This window comes from Pristis pectinata, chromosome 35 (genome assembly GCF_009764475.1).
Source record: "Pristis pectinata isolate sPriPec2 chromosome 35, sPriPec2.1.pri, whole genome shotgun sequence".
In the NCBI taxonomy this organism is placed as follows: domain Eukaryota; kingdom Metazoa; phylum Chordata; class Chondrichthyes; order Rhinopristiformes; family Pristidae; genus Pristis; species Pristis pectinata.
Window position 1 is genome coordinate 14,882,429 of NC_067439.1, and position 22,695 is coordinate 14,905,123.

The following is a 22,695-nucleotide window of genomic DNA, read 5'->3' on the forward strand; positions in this document are numbered from 1 at the left end:
CCGCTGCACTCTGGCTACAGTGTTTACCATCAACAAAATGCCCTGCCGTGACTTGCTTGGGCTTTTCTGTCCGCACCCTCCGGATCTGCTAACTCAGGCGCCGACTAGGACAAGGGCACGAGGGAACACCAGCCCACAGAGGTTCCCCTCTCAGTCACATACCCTTCCGAAATGGAAGTAAATCACCATTCCTTCATCACTGCCAGGTCTAAATCCCGGAACTCGCTCCCCAACAGTGCTGTGGGAACACCTTCACCAGCCGGACTGCTGCAGTTGAAAAAGACAGCTCACAACTGCCTTCTCAAGGGCAATTAGGGATGGACAATAAATGCTGGCCTGCCAACAACACCCAGATCCCAAAAAATGAATAATAAAAAATGTTGACAGCTCCTTCGAGGGTTGCTAAGCAATGCCGATTGGCTCCGTGCCAGGATCACCATTTGCAAATTTCCATGGCAACTGTTCAGCTGCCATGAACTGCCGTGTGTCTTTGGACCTCCACGTTAACGATACTCGTGTTACCAGCCTTGGGAGGGAAGTCTCCGTGGAGCTTCAAAGGCGAGCTTGCTTTCTTGGTGGTCCGTCCAGCTGTCTCTTCTTTCAAGCTCGAGCCGTTGAGCCCAGAGTTGTACCAGAATGGTCAAGGTCACTGTCAGATACTGCAGCGCATTGACCTCCAGTCACCGGGGATTGGTTCCATTCAGCAGTGTTAGGCTGATGGTAGCTACACACACACACCAGTACACAAGCACACTAGTACATACACACACGCAAACACATATGCACACACACATGCAAACATGCACATGCACATACCAGCACACACACACAAACACACACAAACACACACAAACACGCGCACACGCACACCAGCACACATGCACACAGTCACACATGTGTGCACACATGCACACATACACACAACATGCACACAAACACCAGCACGTGCACACACACACACCAGCACGCACATGTGCACACACATGTACACCAGCGCGTACACACACCCCAACACAGATACACTCAAACACATGCTCACTCATAAGCATGCTCAGTCACTCACACTCTCACGCACATGCAAATGTACATACATGAGCCCACACACACCACACTTGCTCACACACGTACACTCTCTCTCACACACACACTCACACACACACACTCCCTCACACACACATGCTCTCATACACACATTCTCGCACACACACTCTCTCTCACGCACATACCCGCTCACACACACTCTCTCCCACACTCTCTCACACATACATGCTCTCTCACATACACAAACTCTCACACGTGCACACTCTCTCACACACACTCTTTCACACACACACTCTCTCACACACGCACTCCCACATGCACTCTCTCACACACACACTCTCTCACACATACACACACACTCTCACACACTCACACATGCTCACTTGCACACACATGCTCACTCATACACAATCACACACGCTTACTGATACATACACTCACACACACATACAGGTGCACCCACACACATTCATGTACATGCTTATTCACAGATATCGACACATACATGCATATGCACACATACGTACTCACATATGCACACACACGGACACTTACACGCAGGCATGCATGAACTATACATTCCCTCACACATATGCATGCACGTGCACACACACATTGTCATTCAATTGCATATGCACATACTTACACATAGTTACACACACATGCATACGTACATGCACATATACATGCACACATGTATGTACATATACAAATAAACATGCACATACTGTAAATGCATAACCATACTACTCACACTGTTTCTGCTCTCTGAAAACCTTTTCAAAGAGCAGATTAAAGAGAAAATGTGTGGTGCCAGGAAAATATTAACTGGGTGGCCAATATCCAATCCGACCTTGAACATGAACAATGTTTTAAAATTAATTTTTCAAGGAAAGGAAGTACAGAACAAAGAACAGGTTTTATTTCTGTTGCACCTTGTGGAGTTTCCCAGCCTCTCCTTCACTTGGAGTAAACTTTGGGCTATTGATGTTCAGGAGTGAGATTGCCATTTACATATGTTTATTTTTCATTGAGGATGTTAATTGATGATAAAGTATTGCATAGAAAATTGGATAAATTGCTAAATTTAGTGCAGTATCTCATCCAAAAGGTAGCACCTTAGACACCATGATTCTCCTTGGCACAGTATTGGAATGTCAGGTACATTAACTGCTCACCTTCCTAAAGAGAGAGATTTGAACTCAGAACCTGCTGATCTGAGATGCTAAGCACAGGGACTAAGACCATGTGACTCTTCGCTGAAGCTGCATTGAAGATCTGGGGGGGGGCAATTGGACCAGAGTGCAGAGAACTAACAGTGTGAGTTAGTGGAACAGACTGATGTAACACCTGTAAGCAGAAATGATTGAAGGATGAGTTTACCTGGAGTACAGATGAAGAATGTGGAGACATGAATTTCGCTTATTCAAACTCTTAGTTGTAGTCCAATCATCCCCAGATCTTCATTTTTCAATACAGTGCCAAGGGGAATAACACTGGTAAAGTGTTTTTTTATTGTCACATGTACCGAGGTACAGTGCAAAACTTTGTTTTGCATGCCATCCAGACAGATCATTTCATTACAACAGTGCATTGAGGTAGTATAAGGGAAAAGCAATAACAGAATACAGAATAAAATCACAGCTACAGAGAAAGTGCAGTGCAGGCAGACAATAAGGTGCAAGGCCATTGACAAGGTGGATTGTGAGGTCAGGATTCCACCTTAGGGAACTGTTTGATACATTTATAACAGCTGGACAGAAGCTGTCCTTGAGCCTGGTGGTATGTGCTTTCAGGCTTTCGTATCTTCTGCTCGATGGGAGGAGGCGGGGGGAGAAATGAGAATGTCCGGGGTCTTTGATTATGCTGGCTGCTTTACCGAAGCAGCGAGAAGTGCAGTCCATTATGCAAGATGCCGCCATTTGGATGCAATATTGTGCTAAATAAGATGTATAGAGCTGCAGCTGCTTTCCCTACGTTACAACAATGACAACACTTCAACAGTATTTCATTGACAGTAACGTACCTTGGGATTCCCTGAAAATGACTGAAAGGATTATAGAAATGTAAACATTTGTTTTTCTGTTGTCATTTCATTACATCCAGTACCTGACAAACCTTTGAACCAATTATTGCACAGTTTATTTTCCATTACACAATATCACCTAACACCTCAATAATGTAGTCTACATCTCCTGTGATACTTTAAAAATATTATGCTCCTTTATACACATCACTGCTTACATGTTTCGACATACCTTCACAGCACTCGACTGGTTCGACTCACCTTGACAAATTTGATTTCAGATTCTTTCTTGTGTTCCCTCCACCAAAGTCAAGGATCCTTCAACTGGTGAGAGACGAGGAATTGGTCTGGTCAGTGAGTGATGGGAGCGTGATGGTCAGTCAGAAGGTCTGCCAGCGGGCACACACCTCAATCAGTTATTACCTCCACACTCCTTTGCATTTCCTTCCTTGTGGCTACTTACCCTCAGTTACTTTTAATTAGCTTGAAGTGTCTCACCTTTAGTTCCATAGACGCATCATTAATTACTTTTAAATACCTTCACACTGACCTGTGATTATTGTGACATCTTGTCTTCCTCCTTTTAACTTCTAAATATTATGGAACAACTTATTGTTTTATCAAATACAATAATGTGCGTGGAATGGGCTGCCGGCAACGGTGGTGGAGGCAGATACGATAGGGTCTTTTAAGAGACTGTTAGATAGGTACATGGAGCTGAGAAAAATAGAGGGCTATGGGTAAGCCTAGTAATTTCTAGGGTAGGGACATGCTCAGCCCAGCTTTGTGGGCCGAAGGGCCTGAATTGTGCTGTAGTTTTTCTATGTTTCTAAATGTTATGTACCACCACATTTTGCTCACATTTCCATATCTTTGAAGGCCCTGTAGACATCTTGACATGTTACCTCTCTTCAGTCACAAGTCCTTATCTTCCTCTCCACCATTAAGTGTCATCAACATTACTTCATCTTCCTTAACTGTTTGACCAGTTCAATCAGTCCATTTAAGGGAGGAAGGCTTAGGTGAAATACTAGCCTCTGATTGGCTGGCTGGGCGTTCGGGCCCAGAGCTTTGGTGAGTGTGATGACCATGCCTTTGACTTGACCAGGTCAGATATCAGAGCAGCAGACACGGGGCTACCATTGGGCTCATGATCTCATCCCTAACGTCGGGGGATGGTGGCCAGATGCGAATATTTGTCTGCAGCGGAGTTAAGTACAGGATGATGTCATTTGTGCTAGGGATCATGCAACTCTTTATGTACTGCTTCCAGATGTGAAAGCACATCTCATTATGCCTAGCAGTCAATTTCAGGTGTCTCAGGGACTTGTGAGATGGGGAATGTCTTTTTGAAAATGATCCAAGCTCATTTACCAGCATTTAACGATCTCTACTGGAGGCAGTGATCCTGGCTGGAGTGGGCGTGGGCTGTGAACTCACTGGAGAGCTCTCGGCTAAGGGGCAGCCTGTCGGTGCCCAGTGGTGGACTCCGTGCATGGGGTCGGTGAGGACAATACTCGGAATGAGGGGCTGAAAGACTGAGCGGACTGGAGCTATTTTCTGCGGAAAACAACAACTACAGTTGACCTGATATAGGTCAGCGAAATTTGGAAGGGCTTGTTAGGGTAGATGCAGAGAAACATTCCCATTTTTGACCATGCAGAACTGGGCCTTACACATATATTTGTGTGTATATCCAATGGGGAAAAGTTTCTGACCAAACAGTTAGAGCAGGGAGTAACAAACAATCTGCTGGAGGAACTCAACGGGACGAGTAGCATCTGTGGAGGGTAAAGGAACTATCGACATTTCGAGTCGAAACCCTGCATCAGGACCCTGCATTAGAGCGTGGAACTTGCCACCACGCAGTTTGGGTAGAATAGCATTCACTTTAAGGGAAGCCAGCCACAGCCAAGGAAGATGGGAATTGAAGCCAATGCTGCCGTGGTGTGAGGAGATTGTGTGGTGCATAAAGACCAACCCAGACCCCAGGCTGAAGGCCCTGCTTCTCTGCGGTTCGTTCCATGGAATGTTATGTAATTCTATGATGGGAGGGCCTTGGGCAAAATGTAGGAGTGTCTGATAAAGGAGCCACAAGGTTAGGGAAGGACGGGGCAGTGTAATGTAGAGCAAGAACTGAAGTATAAAGAAAGGTCATGATCTTGCATTTATTTACCACTTTTCATCTCGGCAAGCAGTGGTGTAATAACACTTAAGGGGTAAGTGTTGTCCTGTGCAACAGGGAAAGCTCCACTGGTCTTCCCTGAGATATTGTTATGGGGTCTGTTACACCCACCCTAGAGAGCAGGTGTTGTCTGAAAGAGAGCATCTCTGACAGTGGAGCACTTCCTGGCCTCTGCTTTACAAATCTATGCCAAATGAAATGAACACTGTAAAGTAATGAGTCATTCATTTTTTTAATCAAAGACTTGAATAACTTTTCCACTTCTGTTGAATGAAATTCACTGGTTTCCCTCAACTTCCATAAAAGCCAGAATGATACGAGTAATTTTCCAATCCAAAGGAATGGTTCTCCAAGAGGAAAATGTTGGAAGATCATAGTTGGACACCTGCTTCCTTTAAATCCTAGGATGGAATCATTTTGTCCCGCAGATTTGACAAATTTGACTGGCATTCTTCCCTGCACTAGTATAATTTTGCATACGTTAATTTCGGTAATTCCCATCCTTGAATTCCTGACTTAAACTGAAGTGCATAGGAATTTATTCTGGAAAATAGTGGCGAATTTCTGGAATTCTATACCCTGGAGGAATGTGGAGGCTGGGACACTGGAGGTATTTATAAAGGAGGTGGAAAACATTTTGAAAGATCGAGGAATTGATAACTATTTGGAAATGTGGAGAGGAGTTGAGATCTGGGGAGAATCAGCCAAGATCACATTGAGTGGCAGGGCAGGCTTGAGGGGCTGAGTGGTCTGCTCCTGCTCTCTTGTGGTCTCTCGTTGTCACTCCTTTTACCTTGGCTGGGACATATGGATGCTATTGTTTTTTGTCTATTGCACCAACATAAAGTAATTCAATACTTGGGCACTTGGACAGGTAGACAGATAGGAATACGTAAGAGGGAGATGGGCCAAAGGTGGCCAATTGGACTTGTTTAGATGCGAACCTTGGTCAGCATGGATGAGTTGGGCCGAAGGGCCTGTTTCTGTGCTGTATGATCCTGTGTCTCTAATATGTCCACCATATTTTCGTTAATTGAATATGATGAATCTGCTTTCAAATGGCCCAGATTACCTCAGAACTTACTCATTTTCAAGTATAATTGTAAAAAAAATGTTCATTGAGATATCCCTGGAAGTTTTACTCCCCTTTTTTGTTGAAGTTTTACCCCATTTTACTCCCCATTTTATTGCTTCTTTATCATCCTCTGCCGTACTTAACGTCTATTTCCATTCAGCAAATCGGAGTTACTTTTGTACATTTATATGCTTTTTATGTTGTTCCTTATCTTTAAGTATTTTCGCTAAGTTGATCTTAAGGATACAAACTGTTTCTGCATTATATCAAATTCTATTTTGAACACCTCCCAGTTATCAACTGATTAACCCCATTGGCCCAGTTTACAGTGAAGAGTCTTTGCCTCATCATTGGACTCAGCTCTGTAAAAACTGAGAACCTCGGTAGGCATTTCACTTTCCCCCCTTTCAAATACACTGCTGAAATCACTCATATTATGCTCACTCTTTGATAAATATTCATAAACCAGAGGCTGTTATGTAAATCTAGCTCTTACCTAATTGGCTAGCCAATATAGTTCTGAGAAATATTATTTCAGAAAACTATGCTGAACACATTCCATGATATTTCTCCCTTTCTGGCACAATCTCCGTTGCTTGTCCCAACCCATATGGTAGGAAAAATTGAAATCATAAAGAGTCTTTGACCTGAAATGTTAACTGTTTCTCTTTCTTCTGACGCTGCCTGACTTGCTGAGGGTTTCCAGCATGTTCTGCTTCTTTATTATGGAAATAAAAAATTCCTCTGTAAACCCCACTGCCTTTACTACATGCTTGTCTAATCTCCACATTAGTGCACTCTGCCTCCTTACAGACAGCCAACGCACAATTCCCACAGCAGTCTTAAATCCTTTTCTACTTCTACTGGAAGTCCATGTTGCTTGCCCAACTTCTGTTACCTCACTTCTTATCACGGAAATAACTTTGTTCAATCACTCAGGCTGCTTCTCCACCTCAGACCTTTCTTTTCAATTGACGTAACCTGTGCTAACGACAGAGCAGCCATTCCACAGCAATGCCCATCTTATTATAGCCTCTAGTCTGCCACACACCATCTACTCTAATGTTGGTTCCCTCAGAGATTTCTCACTTAATGATTTTTTATTATTTTGAAGTTCTTGTGACCTCACTATTCACCCTCTCCACTGGATCCCTGCATCAGTGCCCCAGTGAATCTCAGGTACCTCAACATCTTCAGCTAATTCAGTAATTGAAAATCGATAGATGTTGCCAAGGATATAAGGAAAACCTTCCTGCTTGACTTCGAAAGCCACTATGAGCTATTTTTAATCTCCAGTTGATAGATTAACTCCTCATCCAGAAAGGCAGCACTTCTGACAGTTCTGCATGCCCTCAGTCCTGTACTGGAGTATCAGCTTGTATTGTGGACCCATGGCTTTGAAGAAAGAGCTTGAACCTATAAGCTGTTCATAGTCAGAGTCATTAAGCCTCTTGTCTGTAAAGGTTGTCATTAATATACTGGCAATTTTTCCTTCTACTTCTGAGGTTTTGGGGACTTACGGGATAATTTCACAAGCGGGTGGGGCCCCTTCAGATATGAAGTGATTGGATGTTTGCAAATGAGTCCAAGCTAGTGAATGAGTAGGGCTCTCCGAGGCTTTACCACAGAGTCTGGGATGGCACTTCTGTGCTGAAGGAGGGAATGCGGCACTGTTGGAGGTGCTGATTTTAATGAGTCCCCATTTACCCGTTAGGGGTTCGAGGAGACTCATGTCACCAAAGACCCTGGCAAATTTCTATAGATGTATGACGGAGAGCATTCTGACTGGTTGCATCACCGAGCCTCCAATGTGCAGGAGGCTCCAATGTGCAGGATCGCAAGAAGCTGCAGAGGGTTGTAGACTCAGCCAGCTCAGTCACGGGCACAACCCTCCCCACCATCGAGGACATCTTCAAGAGGCGGTATGTCAAGAAGGCGGCATCCATTACTAAGGATCTCACTGTCTGGGACATCTTGTTACTACCATCAGGGAAGGAGGTACAGGAGCCCAAACACCCACACTCAATGATTCAGGACAGCTTCTTCCCCTCCGCCATCAGATTTCTGAATGGTCCATGAAGCCACGATCACTGCCTCGTTATTCCTTTCTTTTTGCACTATTTATTTATTTTTGTAATTTATGGTAATTTTATATCTTTGCGCTGTACTGCTGCCACAAAACCAGAAATTTCACGTCATCTAAGTCAGTGATAATCAATCTGATTCTGATTCATTTATCCCCCTTGGTGAGTGTGGAAGATCCCATGGCCTTATTTGAAGTAGAGTTACAAAGTTGTCCTGGCCAATGCATCCCTCAAATATCATCAGAGTATCCAATCATCATCTCCCTGTTTCTGGGAGTTTGCTGTGCTAATTAGCAACTGCAGCAGAACAATGAGGTTGTTGAAGCAGCTATTTAGACCAAGTCTTGCCATCTTTCTTGCAGCTCTTTGCTAACACTAAGTACAGCCTGAACACTTCAAGGGTGTGACATTAGGAAACAACGAGAAACCTAAGGAGACACAAGAGACTGCAGATGCTGGAATCTAAAGCAAAAAACAAACTGCTGGAGGAACTCAGTGGTTCAGGCAGCATCTGAACGGGTGAAGGAATAGTCGACATTTTGGGTTGAGACCCTTCATCTTGGAAGGACCCTATACCCCCTACTACATTTCAATGGTTTTCTCAAACTGTAACATGTTTAAACTTAGAAAAAATCGGGAATTGTACTGTTGATCCTTCGCTTAAATTTGAGGAAGTTTGGAGTCCATTTATTCAATATTTCCATACGATATGAGCAGACCTTTTTCGAATCCCCTTCAATAATCTTTGAATACAGAGGAGCGGAGCTGACGACATAATAATGTTTTTTTTAATCAAAGAAATACCAGTCCAGTTTTTTTTTGTTTTGAAGTTTTTGGTTTGATTTTGTCTATTATTATATGTTTTTTTTTGATTTGGGGGTTTTCTCTTCATATAATTAAATTTCTTTTCAATTTTTTTTCCATCATGTACACTTAGCAAGAGTGTGGGAGGTCTAGATTAGGTTGTGCTCTAGATTCCTAACCCTCTCTGTCACCCCCTCTTCCTTTCTCTCCTCCATTGGGATACTCTTTGGATGCTCTTGCCCACCTCACCTAGTTTCCCCATCTGTGGATCAGTGCCAGACTGTGGCACGTTTGAGTGCAATGAAGGTGCGAGATGTGGCTTCAAGGATCCTGTCAGCTGCTCACCAGCTTCACCAGGAACCAAGAATGGAGTAAAGCCAAGACACCAGAGACTGCAAATGCTGTTGGAGGAACTCAGCGGGTCGAGCAGCATCTGTGGGGTGTGGGGGAGGGAAGGAATTGTCAACATTTCAGGTCGAAACCTTGGGGAGTCAATGGAATGGAATAAAGCCCCGGTAAAAAAATATGGTCCCAAACTACGAATTGATTCAAGATTCAACAGCAAGGGTCCCTTGCCGGACTTACTTGGAAGGACATGGGTGGTTGCGACCCAGCTCCAAAGAAGACCTGGGAACTGTGACCACTTAGTGCCTCAAACAGCTAATCAAACCCTCATCTGCCTGTGCTGGGTACTCAGGTTAAACAATGAATCACACACTGGCTGGAGGTATTCTTGATAGAAGACCAAGGGAGACCATGCAATGACTTCTGAATTGCAATTTGTTATTCTTGCTCAAGTCATAAGCAAGAACGAGGTGCTATCTAAATGCACTTTGCTGTTGTTGGGTCTATCTTAATGTAACTGCAGTTTTAAACAAAACAAGAAAAAAATAGACTTGGCGTTTTAAACTGCTACGAAGATCATTCCTGCAATATGTTGAAGTCTGATCAGAAAGTGACATCAACCACACAGAGGGAGAAAGACTGTCTGGTCGCTATGAATTAACAAGAGCGTCAGAAACAGAGAAGGGCTTCCCCTTCCCCACTCCACCTCCCTCCCCAGGACAGTCTGCATTTCAGAAGTCAGCACCAGCCCGCTCAAGAAACTGGACGGGAGGCGGCTCTCCTCTGTCTGCCCCCTTCCTGAACGCCGGGAACCAGGAATACCGTGAAACTGGATATGAGCGCTGTTAGTTATATCTCTGGTCAAAGAGAGTGCATGTGTGTACTGGGAAGCGGCGCTGCCCTGCCGCAAGGGTTAACCTGCGGTGGTGTTTGGGAAATGAATACAGATTATTCCGCCTGATAGAAACAGCCATTCAAAGATTCCTGCTCCCTTGGTATCTGGGGCTGCGAGTGTGAGACCAGGGAGTTACCGACGCGTATATTTCCGGGTGCGCTCATTGCTTGAAGCTGCAATCCTCATCGAGAGAGAGAGAGAGAGAGAGAGAGAGAGAGGGAGAGAGAGAAAGAGGGAGCATTTGGGGGAAAATACAGTCTACCGGAGCGGGGCAAAGAAGCCCAAACCTCGGGCTGCACCCTCTCCCAACCCCTGTCTCCACCCTCCGACTTCCGAAAGCATCCAAGCAGTTCAACGAAGCAGCACTGGGGGAGGGCCGGTTGCTATTGTGGCGCTGATTGTGAGAAAGCTGATGGAAGGGAGACTTAGAGCGCGCCGGGGACTCGGTCGTTGAATCGCTTGGATGGAAAGCGCCTGATTCTGGTAGAGAGAGAGAGAGAGAGAGGGAGTGAGAGAGAGGGAGGGAGGGAGAGAGAGAGGGGGGAGAGGAAGAGAGAGAGAGAGGGAGAGAGGGAGAGAGAGAGAGAGAGAAGTGTCCATCTGTTTGTGGCGAAAGCCTTTTAGCTTCCTCGCTGACCTGATTAAAAGGTGTAGAAGGGGCTCCTCTTGTAGCTTCTCTAACCCCCACCCACCCTCTCTCCACCCTCCCTGTCTCTCTCTCTCTCTCTCTCTCCCTCTCTCTCTCTCTCTCTCTCTCCCACCCTCCCTCTCCCTCCCTCTCAGGGGTTAGATCATTATTCATCTGGAAAGTGACAGCACCGCTGGTGATGGACAGCCGGGCCGCGCAGAAGCTCCGGGATCCGGCAACATTCACATCTCCATGCTTTTACTGACGGCCCGTCCTCCGCCTCGAATCGCTGTAGCATATTTGGGATCTCCCCTCTTGTCTATGTTTTATTCAAAAAAATCCCTACTAAATATATATATATTTATATAAACAAGAGAAAAATATAACAATCATCCTGAAAATCCTGGGAAATAAGCTTGTAATCTACATCGAAGATTGTCATCTAGCAGAATACAACGGCTGTGGGTTACAATAAAGGGTGAAAAAATCCAAGACTAGCTTAAGCACGCTGGCTAATGGCACAAAGGGTAGGTATAGGAACGACAGCCCGCTCTCCCGGCCGATCCTGATCACCCTAGCCGCTCGCACAGTCCCGCTCGCCGGCGTGAGGAGGCAGGAAGGCCCGTTGCGATTGTGGTTCTGGACGCGTGTTACTATTTCTCTGTCTTTTTTTTTAAAAAAAACCTAGACACAGCTTTCTTGTTTGTAGAGAAATGTTAAGACGGTCAGTGCTTGTATAATTGTCTGGCTTTTTACTCAGTGTGCGTTTGTTTGTAATCATTTCGTGGCTCGCAGACTGCCCGGGTTATTTTAAATCTTTTTTTTATAAACCTTTAGTGTGATGCATATTTTTTGAAAGTATTTTTTTATAGATTGCTAACACTGCACGATTCTACAAAGCGAGACTCTGCAATCTGCTAAATTTCGGGAAGTGCGAATATACTTCATTAAAATCCCTGTTTCTTGTTGCTATTTTGGGAGATAAATTCACAGTCTATTTTTAAAAATAAATTTATTTATATATTTATATTGTATACATTTTATATATATCCCAGCAATATAACTGTTCCTATCTACTGTAAGGGTGATCCGGGAGTGCCTTGCCTTCTATTTTACAACATCGACTTAATGGTACTTTAACTTAATAGCCTGTTTATGGTGATTTAAGCCCCATGTTTAGGGTAATTGTTTGTTTGTTTTGGCAATGTTGGATTGTGTTTTTGGTCATTTTGAACGCGTTCAGGGGAAATGAATATACGCTTGATTTTACAGAAAAGGTGTCTGAAAACAAACCGGTGCTGGTTTTTTTTTCCAAGGGGTGTGTGGGACACCAGAGAGGACTGACGGCCCCAGGTTTTGTTTTTGAGCGGACCCAGCCCTCCAAGTGTGGGCTCTGGGTCGCTGAAGTTCCCGGGATGCCCAAAATCTGGTTCAAGATGAGTGTGAGGGAAGAGAGTGTTAATTTTATGCCTGTGGGTTCGTGGTGAATTGTATGTTTTTTCACTGTATGTGGTTCGATGATCTGAAGTGTGTGTTTGTGTGTTTGTGGGGATAGAGTGTGTATCTTGTAACAGTTATATGTTTTGCTGGACTTTCGATGTGTGTTTATTTTAGAGAAGGGTGGTTCAAATGTTGACTGTGTTTTGGAGAATTTAAAATGAATCTGAAATCCGCTGTGTCTTATGCTTGAACTATTATAATTCTTTCTCCCTTCCTTGCAGTACGATGAACTGTCCCACTATGGGATGGACGGGGTGTCCATGCCCAGTTATGGAGACACACACGCATCCCGCAATCTGGCACATCATCTGGGTCATGGCCCCGGGATCCATGCACAACACTACCCGCCGTCGGGCACCGCTCACCGGGCAACGCTGCCCTCAAGCCTCGGCAACAGTATCAACGACACACTCAAGAGGGAAAAGGATGCAATATACGGGTAAGGGACTCAAAGGTTTGTGGAGATTAAAAAAAGAGGTGAAAACGGAGCTGATTAAAAACTGTTTGAACGAAGAAGCAATGATTACAGGAAGGAGACAAGGGACTGTAACGGGAGAGGTCGTTGAAGTGGGGAGCCAGAGAAAAAAATACACGGGGAGGGTTTGTTAAACCAGGGTTGGGACGAAGTGGTGGGGAGAATGTGTGGAGCGAGCGGTCGAGGAGAAAGAAGAGGTTGCAGGAATAAGGCGGGAGAAATTCCCTTGGAGGCTTGGGAAAGAAAAAGCAACAGTAAAAGGCAAAGTCCAAGTTATTATAAGACCCAGAAAGTCTGCAACAACGAGGCTGGCAATGAGAGGGAAAAGCAGAATACTGGGGGGTTATTTGGAGATTGTGCTGGGGCGGAGGGGCGCTGGTGGAGCTAATAATTTATACTTTGGTTTGAGGGGTATTTAGGAACCCGTGTGTCTCACTGCCGCCACATCCTGCCCTCGCTTTCCCCACGGGGGTTTCTCCCGTCGGGGGGTGGGGGGGGGGGGGGTGGAGATCCCGATCTTTTTCCAAGTTAAAGTGGGGTCCTGGTGGAGGCCGAGGGAGAGGGGTATGTGAACTGCCCTAATTCCCCAACGCTGCACCAGAACCTGGTCAAATATTAGACAGTGCATCTCTACACATATCTGACAGTTGCCCCCAACGCTGGGAATTGTAACAGTTCAGTACATCTCGGCACATCAGTCGAGCTGAGCAACACCCATGGTCTCCTCTCTTTTGGAAGGCGAGCAGCTGAATTTATTTTTTCGCCTTTCAATTCTACTTTGAGGTTAGAATTCTCCCAATTTGCTCCCTTTCACGAGGTGGGATTCAGCGGCCGCTGGGGCAGAGAGGGGACGGGTGGAACAGTTTACAAATGAGAACACTCACTTCTAATGCAGATCCCCAGTCCCCGTCTCTCTGATCGGTACAAAAAATGCTTTTATTTTAACTGTGTTTTTCAGAAAAAAAATATAACTGTTCGACCTGCCTTAACGACGCCGTTAAATTAAAACTGAGGTCACTTTGATGATGCCATTTACTGTATTAACAACAAGCGGCGTCAATATATTCTCCCCCCAAAAGCAAACCACGATCAGAATTGGGCCAAATGTTTCATATACACTAGGATAAGTGTGTAATGTCTGGGCTGAGAGGGGTTGTTCAAAAATAGGAGCTAGCTAAGTGTAAGTCCCAAGTAACCAGTACTGGGGTGGGGGCTGAGTGAGGGAGACTTCGCCAGAGCCGTTTAAAGTTCAGCCCCGTTTGCCCATTTCGCCAGACGCAGCAAAATCTCTTTCCCAACAGCTGCGGAGTTGGATCAGGAGCAGGAGGGAGTCGGGCTACAGTCGCTGAGTAAGGCGAAGGAGCCGGGAAACTGGATCAAAACCACCCCAAACCTCATTCTGTTTCACTGAACTTTAAACCATGCAGCAATTAAACACTCGTCCGCCGCTGGTTCTCAATCTAATAATCCTCGAGGAGGTTTATTTGTGCTTTGTACGAAACTCAGTGGAGTTGTGAGATGAGGCACTGTGACTTTCTCACATTTCTCCACCTTCTACATTTTAAACAAAATCGTCGCCCTCTGTAAATATTCCAGGCCCTCTGTAAATTGGGCAAAGATTTCTACGGGAGGGCCCTCATATAAAGCTTTAAAGTTGAATCGGTTTGAACAGCCGTTGTTTGCCGCTGGATTTGACTCCGAGTGTGGTTTCCTGCGATTCAGTGCACCGGGTTCAGCTGAAAATCTTTTTTTATTATTTTTGCGTGGCTGATTTCCCTTCTTTTACATCCCATATCACACTTTAAGTCTAACTGGGCGTAGGGGGACACGGGTTAAAAGGCTTTTATGCTGTTTGTTAATCGCATAAAATCGTACCTAATGCCCGGCTGGGTCATTTTAACCACCTGGTCAGCTGTGGCCGTCGGTCAGTTGAATTTTGGTTTTGCTGACGGAGTTAAAATATCATTTGAAGTTTTTTTTTTAAATCAGCATTTTTCTGTTGCAAGTGGTAACAAGGGGCGAAGCTTTAAGTCATTTATGTGGTCAGTAGAAGGGAAAATATGCAACCCATCCCGAACTTAAACACACCCTGGTATAAATGTGTTCAGTGGAGTTTCCTAAATTCTTGGGATTCAGAATAAATCGGGTTCACTATTTTCTAAAACCGTGGCCCCCAGTAACTGTTGCTAACATCTGGCACCAGATCTACACTGAAACACAGTCGCACATACAGACGGACCGGAATCGTATGTAACAGCGAGTATATAAAACACACACTATTGTGAATGAATTTGTGTGTACATGTAAAATAGCGTATTATACAGACGCTGTTATGTGTAAAGTCCTATTCTGTATGAAGTACTGTGAATATTAACATGTACATGATGAATGTACTTGCGGATATATATCTGTACAGCTCTTTATATTTCTGTTGTCCATCTTTCACCGAGGATTTGTCCCGTTTTGGTCGCAGTAGGTTGTCGTGGTTTTGTACAGATAATTGTGGGTGCATTTTAAACTTCACGCTATGTTCTATTCCAAATTATCGATGTCTGATAAAACCGAAGGTTGCAACCCCATCCTAAAGGATTTAACTTTGCTCACCCCTTTGCATTTATGTTACGAACGTGTAGAATTAATGATGATTGTTTACTATGAAAAATACTTAAAACATGGGATCTATTAATTTCTTGTTTTTAACTAACTGTTTCAATCTCCCTCGATTTGCCTTATTTTGATTTTTTAAAATATAAGTATGATATTATCTTACTCCTTGGTACAATCACCCCCGACCCATGATGTGCTTTTAGAAGCTACCGACATTTCTAAAGGCCCGGGTAGCTACGTCGAGGCACAAGGGGCAGGTTTGGGTAAAGTCTCCAAACATTTGTTGGTGGAGGGGTTCGTGGGTTGGGGTGTTTGTTGGAATTAACATTATATTTGAAGAGCTCTTCCTTTCATAATCCTGATCTGTCTCTCTCCCATTCCCTGTACCATGGTAATTCTCCCCACCCCGCCTCCCCCCCCCCCTCACACAGACACCCCTTATTCCCGCTCCTTGCCCTAGTGTTTGAGAAGTGCGAGCTGGCGACGTGCACTCCCCGGGACTGCGGAGTAGCCGGCGGGGATGTTTGTTCTTCTGACTCCTTCAACGAAGACATCGCGGTGTTCGCTAAACAGGTCGGCAGCGAGGGAGAACAACATTAAAATCAGATGAAAGTAATTCGGATTGAGAGAAAGTGAAATGTTTAAGAATATAAAAAGAGTAGGCGAAGTATCACTATAGGTTAACAGTTGTGAACTGGATGCAAAATTAGAAAGTGTTTCGGATTGTGTGTGTGTGTGTGTGTGTGTGTGTGTGTGTTTGTGTGTGTGTTTGTGTTTGTGGAATACAGACAGACCTACGTTAACGATGAGATCAATTTATTAAATATGTTCAGGTCACTGATTGCAGACATAAAATCAGTTTAAATCGGTTTGCTAGAGTATTGTAGACACATAGACAAGATAAAAGGTATTTTTAAAAATCGCTTCCACTATGATTATAATTGTCCGGGTAATTACGCAGGGACCGCCAAAGATTAACTGATTAATTCCTGCGCCACTTTGTACATTTCTCAATCAGACATTAATTTAATAACAATCAATGCTAATATAGGCACCAATTCCAAATAGAAATCAGATTGAAATGGATTTAATTTCATATTCCAGAAGAGGTCCGCCGTGGGGATTGCGCGTACAGTTCGCATCTCGCGGTAGAATGGAGGCGGACACCGCCCTCGGAAAGGCACCGAGCTTCCCCGGGTAGAGGTGGGACGGGGAGGAATGCACTGATCTGGGAGATCACAGATCCCGGAAACCCCTCTAACCTGAGAGGCCCGGGAGCTGGCGGTACAGATGTACCCGGCCGGGAGGGAGCGATCCGCGTTAACTTCAGTCGGGCTGGTTGTTTATTCCATTAAAACAGAACCAAACAATAACACGGAATGCCACACAATATTACCGTCTCTGATCTCCGCTGAGAGGCCCCCGGCAAAGACCGGCGGGGAACGCATTAGTGTGTGTGAGAGATTGCATGGTGGAATTGTGCGTGGACTGTGAGTACAAACGAGGTTGTGTGTCTACCTGCCTGTACACTGACTCTAAGTGTGAATGCAGGCTGTGTGTGTAAACAGTGTGGTCTGTGGCTGTGCACAGGCTGTGCAAGTGTGTGCAAAGGAGGATTAGGATTTCGCCTCTGACCGGGGATGAACTGTGTGTGTGAGCGTGAGTATACGGGGTACCTACACATGCTACTTTGTGCTTATTGCTCTAGGAATCTGGTGGTCGGATGTGTTTATGTGCATGTGTAACCATGTGTGCAGACCTACTTCAGTTTATAATCTTAAATGATTGAATGTAAATGTGTAACTGAGTGTGTAATCATCGCCTGGAGGGATTTGTATGTGTACGTCGTTCTGTAGATTGTTTTAAGCAGGATATGTTTTGTTGTCGGAGTTCTGTAACTTTGTGTAACTATTGTGTACGAGACACACTGTGTGCTCGTGTAAGACTGTGTGTGTGGGGGGGGGTCAGTGTGTGTGTGTGTGTGTGTGTGTGTGTGTGTGTGTGAGAGAGAGAGAGTACCCGTGTGTATTGCTGCATGTATACGTGTGTGTGTGTGCGCGCCCATGTGTTGTGCGTTTGTACCTGTGTGTGTGAGAGAGAGTACCCGTGTGTATTGCTGCATGTATACGTGTTGTATGCGCGCCCGTGTGTGTTGTGCGTTTGTACCTGTGTGTGTGTGTGTGTGTGTGTGTCTGTGCGTGAAAGAGAGTACCTGTGTGTATTGCTGCATGTATATGTGTGTGTGTGCGCGCCCGTGTGTGTTGTGCGTCTGTACCTGTGTGTGTGTGTGTGTGTGTGTGTGTGTGTGTGTGTGTGTGAGTGAGAGAGAGAGAGAGAGAGAGAGAGAGAGAGGGTGGAGTGTTACCTTCCTCAGCGTACGTAACTTGCAGATGTTTAACCAGAAAGTCCTGATAACTCCTGCAAGGCCACGACACGTTTAGACATTATTCGCCCCTCCCCACACACCCGGAACGCAGATTCCGGGTTTGAGCATGGAATGGAGTTCACTATTTTCAATCTGTTAATATTAAAATATTCTTCAATTCTTTTGTCTCCTAGATCCGAACAGAAAAACCTCTATTCTCTTCCAACCCCGAGCTGGATAATTTGGTAATTGGAGCTTTCGTTGTGTTTGGCAATGTGAGAGGGAGCAGATTCTGCACTGGGGTGTCTGCCCGTCGGCGCTTTCCGTTCCCCAACCGGTAAAAGGGGTCCCATGTAGTCACAACCGAAACCAGCCAAATTCAATTATAAAGTTAACAAGGTGGCATTATAGCGGGAGGATTGGCATCGCATAAATCAGTTACTGTTGTAAATTGTGTTTCTAACTGACCCTCGGTGTAACTTATGAGAAAGCGCCCGTCCTGAGTGACTGCAGCGCACCCGCTTTGATGGAGCGCTCTAATATTCTTCTGCGCGGTGGACCCGCTTTAACTGACCCCCTCCTTCTCCCCGCAGATGATTCAGGCCATACAGGTGCTGAGGTTTCATCTACTGGAGTTGGAGAAGGTAAGGGCACTTCACTGGAAGGCGGAGTGTGACTGAGGGAGTGGGTGAGAGTTCCTCTGTGTGTGTGACACAGGGTGTGCCCTTGACGGGATGCGAGGGATGAAGTGTGTGGGCTTTGAGGGCGTGTATCAGAGGATGCTTGTCCCCAACAGGGAGTGTGCGCCTTGATGTTGTGCGTGTGAGAAGGTGTGAGAGAGCCTGTGTGTGTGTGTGTGTGTGTGTTTAGAACGCGGGCGGCTGCCTGTTGAATTTGTAGAAGTGGCTGGGTTGATTTTGGAGACAAAGGGACAAGTGTTTTTACTGAGTCATTTGCTTCTCTAATCCCGCGCTAATGTGATAATTAACTATTTAATTCCAGCGCCCCCGAGAGGCGGCCATTGAATCTTGCGCGGGGTCAGAGTCCCTGAAACTTACTGTCTCTTTCGTTTCTCACTCATTCTCCCCGCTCTCCCCCCACCCCCCTTCGCTTCTTCTCCCTCCCTTGTCTCCTCCGTTCTGTCCCATCAGATGCAAGGATCTCCTTCCATGACCTGTTCACCCCCTGTCCACAACTCATTCCTTCCCACATCTCTCCATCTCCCCTTCTGGTTCTCCCCTTCCCCTTTCTCTCTCTCTACCCCCCTCTCTCCTCCCCCTCTCTCCTCCCCCTCTCTCCCCCTCTCTCTCTTACCCCCTCTTCCCCCTCTCTCTCTTACCCCCTCTTCCCCCTCTCTCCTCCCCCTCTCTCCTCCCCCTCTCTCCTCCCCCCTCTCCCCCTCTCTCTACCCCCTCTCTCTCTACCCCCCTCTCTTCCCCCTCTCTCTTCCCCCTCTCTCCCCCTCTCCTCCCCCTCTCTCCTCCCCCTCTCTCCTCCCCCCCTCTCCCCCTCTCTCTCTACCCCCTCTCTCTCTACCCCCCTCTCCTCCCCCTCTCTCCTCCCCCTCTCTCCTCCCCCTCTCTCCTCCCCCTCTCTCCTCCCCCTCTCTCCCCCTCTCTCCCCCTCTCTCTCTACCCCCTCTCTCTCTTCCCCCTCTCTCCCCTCCTCCCCCTCTCTCCTCCCCCTCTCTCCTCCCCCTCCCCTCTCTCTACCCCCTCTCTCTTCCCCCTCTCTCTCTTACCCCCTCTTCCCCCTCTCTTCCCCCTCTTTCTTCCCCCCTCTCTCCTCCCCCTCTCTCTCTTCCCCCTTTCTCCCTTACCCCCTCTTCCCCCTCTCTCCTCTTTCTCGCTCTCCCTCTCTGACATCCTTTCTTCCTCTATCACCCCACTTCCTCTTGCTCTGTCTATTTCTCTACCCTGAGCTTTGCACCTCCCCTCACACAGGCAGGGCGGGATAATGTAGGCTGTGGATTGTTTTAGTGTTGATATGTTAAATAAATGTGCCCTGTTGTAAATGCTACACACAATAAATATTTACACCATTAGTGAGAGATGGCTGTGTGCCATCAATCAGTATGATTAGATATAGATCCACTGGATCCAGATCGATGGAGAGAATGTGAGCACAGATCAGGCCAAAGTGTTTGATCCTTATAATAATAACTAAACAAGTAAGATTCAAATCATATATAAGGTGCAAGTATTACGTGCATGCATCCAGATAGAATATGCAAAATAAATATTTAAAACTATGTGCATTTAACAGTATTTATCATCTAATTCTAAATGCGTCTTGTAATAGTTGTATTAGTATGCAGTGTAAATGTATATAATTAATTTTTACATCATCAATGTAATGTAAATGTTACACATTGTGCATTTAGTAATATTTATATATGAGATGCAGATGTTATATTGGGCATTTATTTCACAAAACAGTCTATTTGTAGTCATTTTTAATTTGTCCGAAGCAGCGCAGAGGTACTGTGGATCTGAGGGAGTGAGTAAGTGATGCTATTTGCAACGGGTGCCTGGGTTTTATGTAGCTGCACCTCACTATTTCTCTCCATGGAATCATTTCCGCTCAAAAAAAAAGGGAAAATTTTCAGCACCATTAATCTTAAATCAGATTATTAAATCGGCTTTGCACTTACAGATTCTGCCAGGAGACGGGGAATCTTCTCTTGCTCCAAAGGCCGTAATTCTGAATTCAAATTGATATCCAAATATGAGGCTTGGTGATGCTGAGTACAGGGCGATTTAGCACACACTGAGAGAGTTTCCATCCCAGTGAAGTTTTAATTTATTTTGAATTAAATATGTTTCTGAGAGGCATTCTTGAAGCAAAAAAAAATGCAACTTGTTCAAACTGAGCAGACTTGAAATTGTAATGATGAGCTTTTTGTGATGCTGGTGTTTGAACGATGGGGTGGGGGGGTATGTTGGGGGGAATGGGGTAGAGGCACCCTTTCAAAAGAGGCATTTGTTTTGTGTGAGGTAGATTTAACTGAGCAGCAGTCCAGGGTTCTGAGGGTGAATTTTGTTCTGCTTCCATGGTGGGTTTCACCGATGGGTCATCCGTCACCCTGTGAGATCCATCGGTAACCTGGTGCCCCAGCCTCTGGGGGAGTGCGGACTTGGGTAGAGAAAGCTGCAGAGGTTTCTGCAGATCTGAGCTGCAGTGAAGAGAGAATTTACTCGGAGGAGCTGAGGAACGAGCAGAAAAGCACAGGGTCGCTTTATAAAGGGAGCGATCAGTTGTTGGACTGGAGTTTTCAATTGGGTGGAGATTAAAATAACAGGAACTGTTGAAGAAATAGTTGAGTGAGGAGGTGAAAGAAAATAAAGACTTGCTTTGATATCATGCCTGGGTGTCCCAAAGCTGGTAATTACCAGTGAAATCTTTTACTTGAAGCATAGGCACTGCTTTAGTATAGGAATCATGCAGGTAGTTTGTGCACAGCAAGCTCCCACAAACCTGGGTGAGGCAGTCTCGGCCGACTTAATTTCAGGGGCAGATGCCTGGGACACCAGGGGAATAATCCCTGCTTTTCCTTGAGGTCCCTGCATGGGGTCTTTTGCAAAGAGGGGAGACAAGGATCTCGGTTTAACTTCCCACACGACAGAAGACACTATCAGGAGTGGCGGCAGGGCCTCAGCAGCCCACTGGGAGGGCTGGCCTGGGTCCCCTTCACCTCCCCCCAGGGTGGGTTTTGAACAAGTGACCTTCTGACTTTCGGCGGGGGGGTGGGGGTGGGGGTGACATGGACACGGGTGGGCTGGCGAGAAGGCTGCCCCTTTCGATGGGGCGCTCTTTTGGCTCAGCTTTCTAGTCATCGGATGTTGCAGCACAGAAGCAGGCTCTTCAGCCCACCATGTCCATGCCGGCCATTGTACTTATCCGTACTCTTCCTGTTTACTCGCGTTTGGTCAGCAGCCTGAAGGTGAAAATCACAACAACCACAGACGCTGGAAATCTGAAATAAAATCAGAAAGTTGTGGGAGAGACAGAACTGCTGCGAGGTTGGTTGCAGGACTTCAGTCAGAGTTCTGGTGTCATAGTTTGCTGTTCTCTCCATGCGCCTGGCCCCCTCTGTACAGTCCTTCCTAGTTGTGCTGTGTGCCTGGAGCTGGCTACTTTTGGTTTATCCTTCTGCCACTTCTCTAGTGTTCTTAACGTTAGGGTTCAGTGTCACCTCCACCGTTCCTTCACTGTCTGTCAGGCTGGATGGTTGATGTTGTTGGAACTCCCCACACTGACACCCCTGGCCCAGATCAGACCACTGGGAGTTACCCTTGCACTTCCCTCCTCCGGCAGTGAACTGACATGACCTCCATGTCCTTGCAACCTTGGGGCCCGTCTGTTTACAATGTTCTTGCTGACTTCCCTCAATTAACTCTGCGTGAAGTCAAGGCAGTTCAAAACTCTGTTGCCCAAGTCCTGACTCTCATGAGCCCCATTTACCATCTCTGGGCTCTCTGACCCACTGTCTACTGTTGAAATCACAGCTTGATTTCAGAATTCTCATCATTGCTTTCAATTCCCTCCAAGGTCTCTGCCCACCACATCCCTACAACCTCCACCAGTCCTATAACTCTTTGAGATCCCTGCAACTTCAATCCTGGCCTCTTCAACACCCCTGAATACGGAACATCACAGGAAACC

General features: G+C 45.8%; 1 protein-coding gene across 8 annotated transcripts in view; it reads left to right on the forward strand.

Moving 5' to 3' along the window:
- Nucleotides 1-22,695, forward strand: part of LOC127586347 (homeobox protein Meis1-like) — a 278,364-nt gene that overhangs the window by 74,063 nt on the left and 181,606 nt on the right. For 4 of the 8 annotated variants that reach the window (XM_052044217.1, XM_052044216.1, XM_052044222.1 and 1 more), the window contains exons 2-5: nucleotides 12,805-13,022; nucleotides 16,097-16,238; nucleotides 18,225-18,275; nucleotides 18,624-18,674. In XM_052044217.1, the coding sequence (XP_051900177.1) occupies nucleotides 12,805-13,022; nucleotides 16,097-16,238; nucleotides 18,225-18,275; nucleotides 18,624-18,674 (462 nt within the window). Of the gene's footprint in view, nucleotides 1-10,616; nucleotides 11,611-12,804; nucleotides 13,023-16,096; nucleotides 16,239-18,224; nucleotides 18,276-18,623; nucleotides 18,675-22,695 lie in introns of those variants that run through there. The other 4 variants (XM_052044219.1, XM_052044220.1, XM_052044218.1 and 1 more) reach the window with 4 other exon arrangements.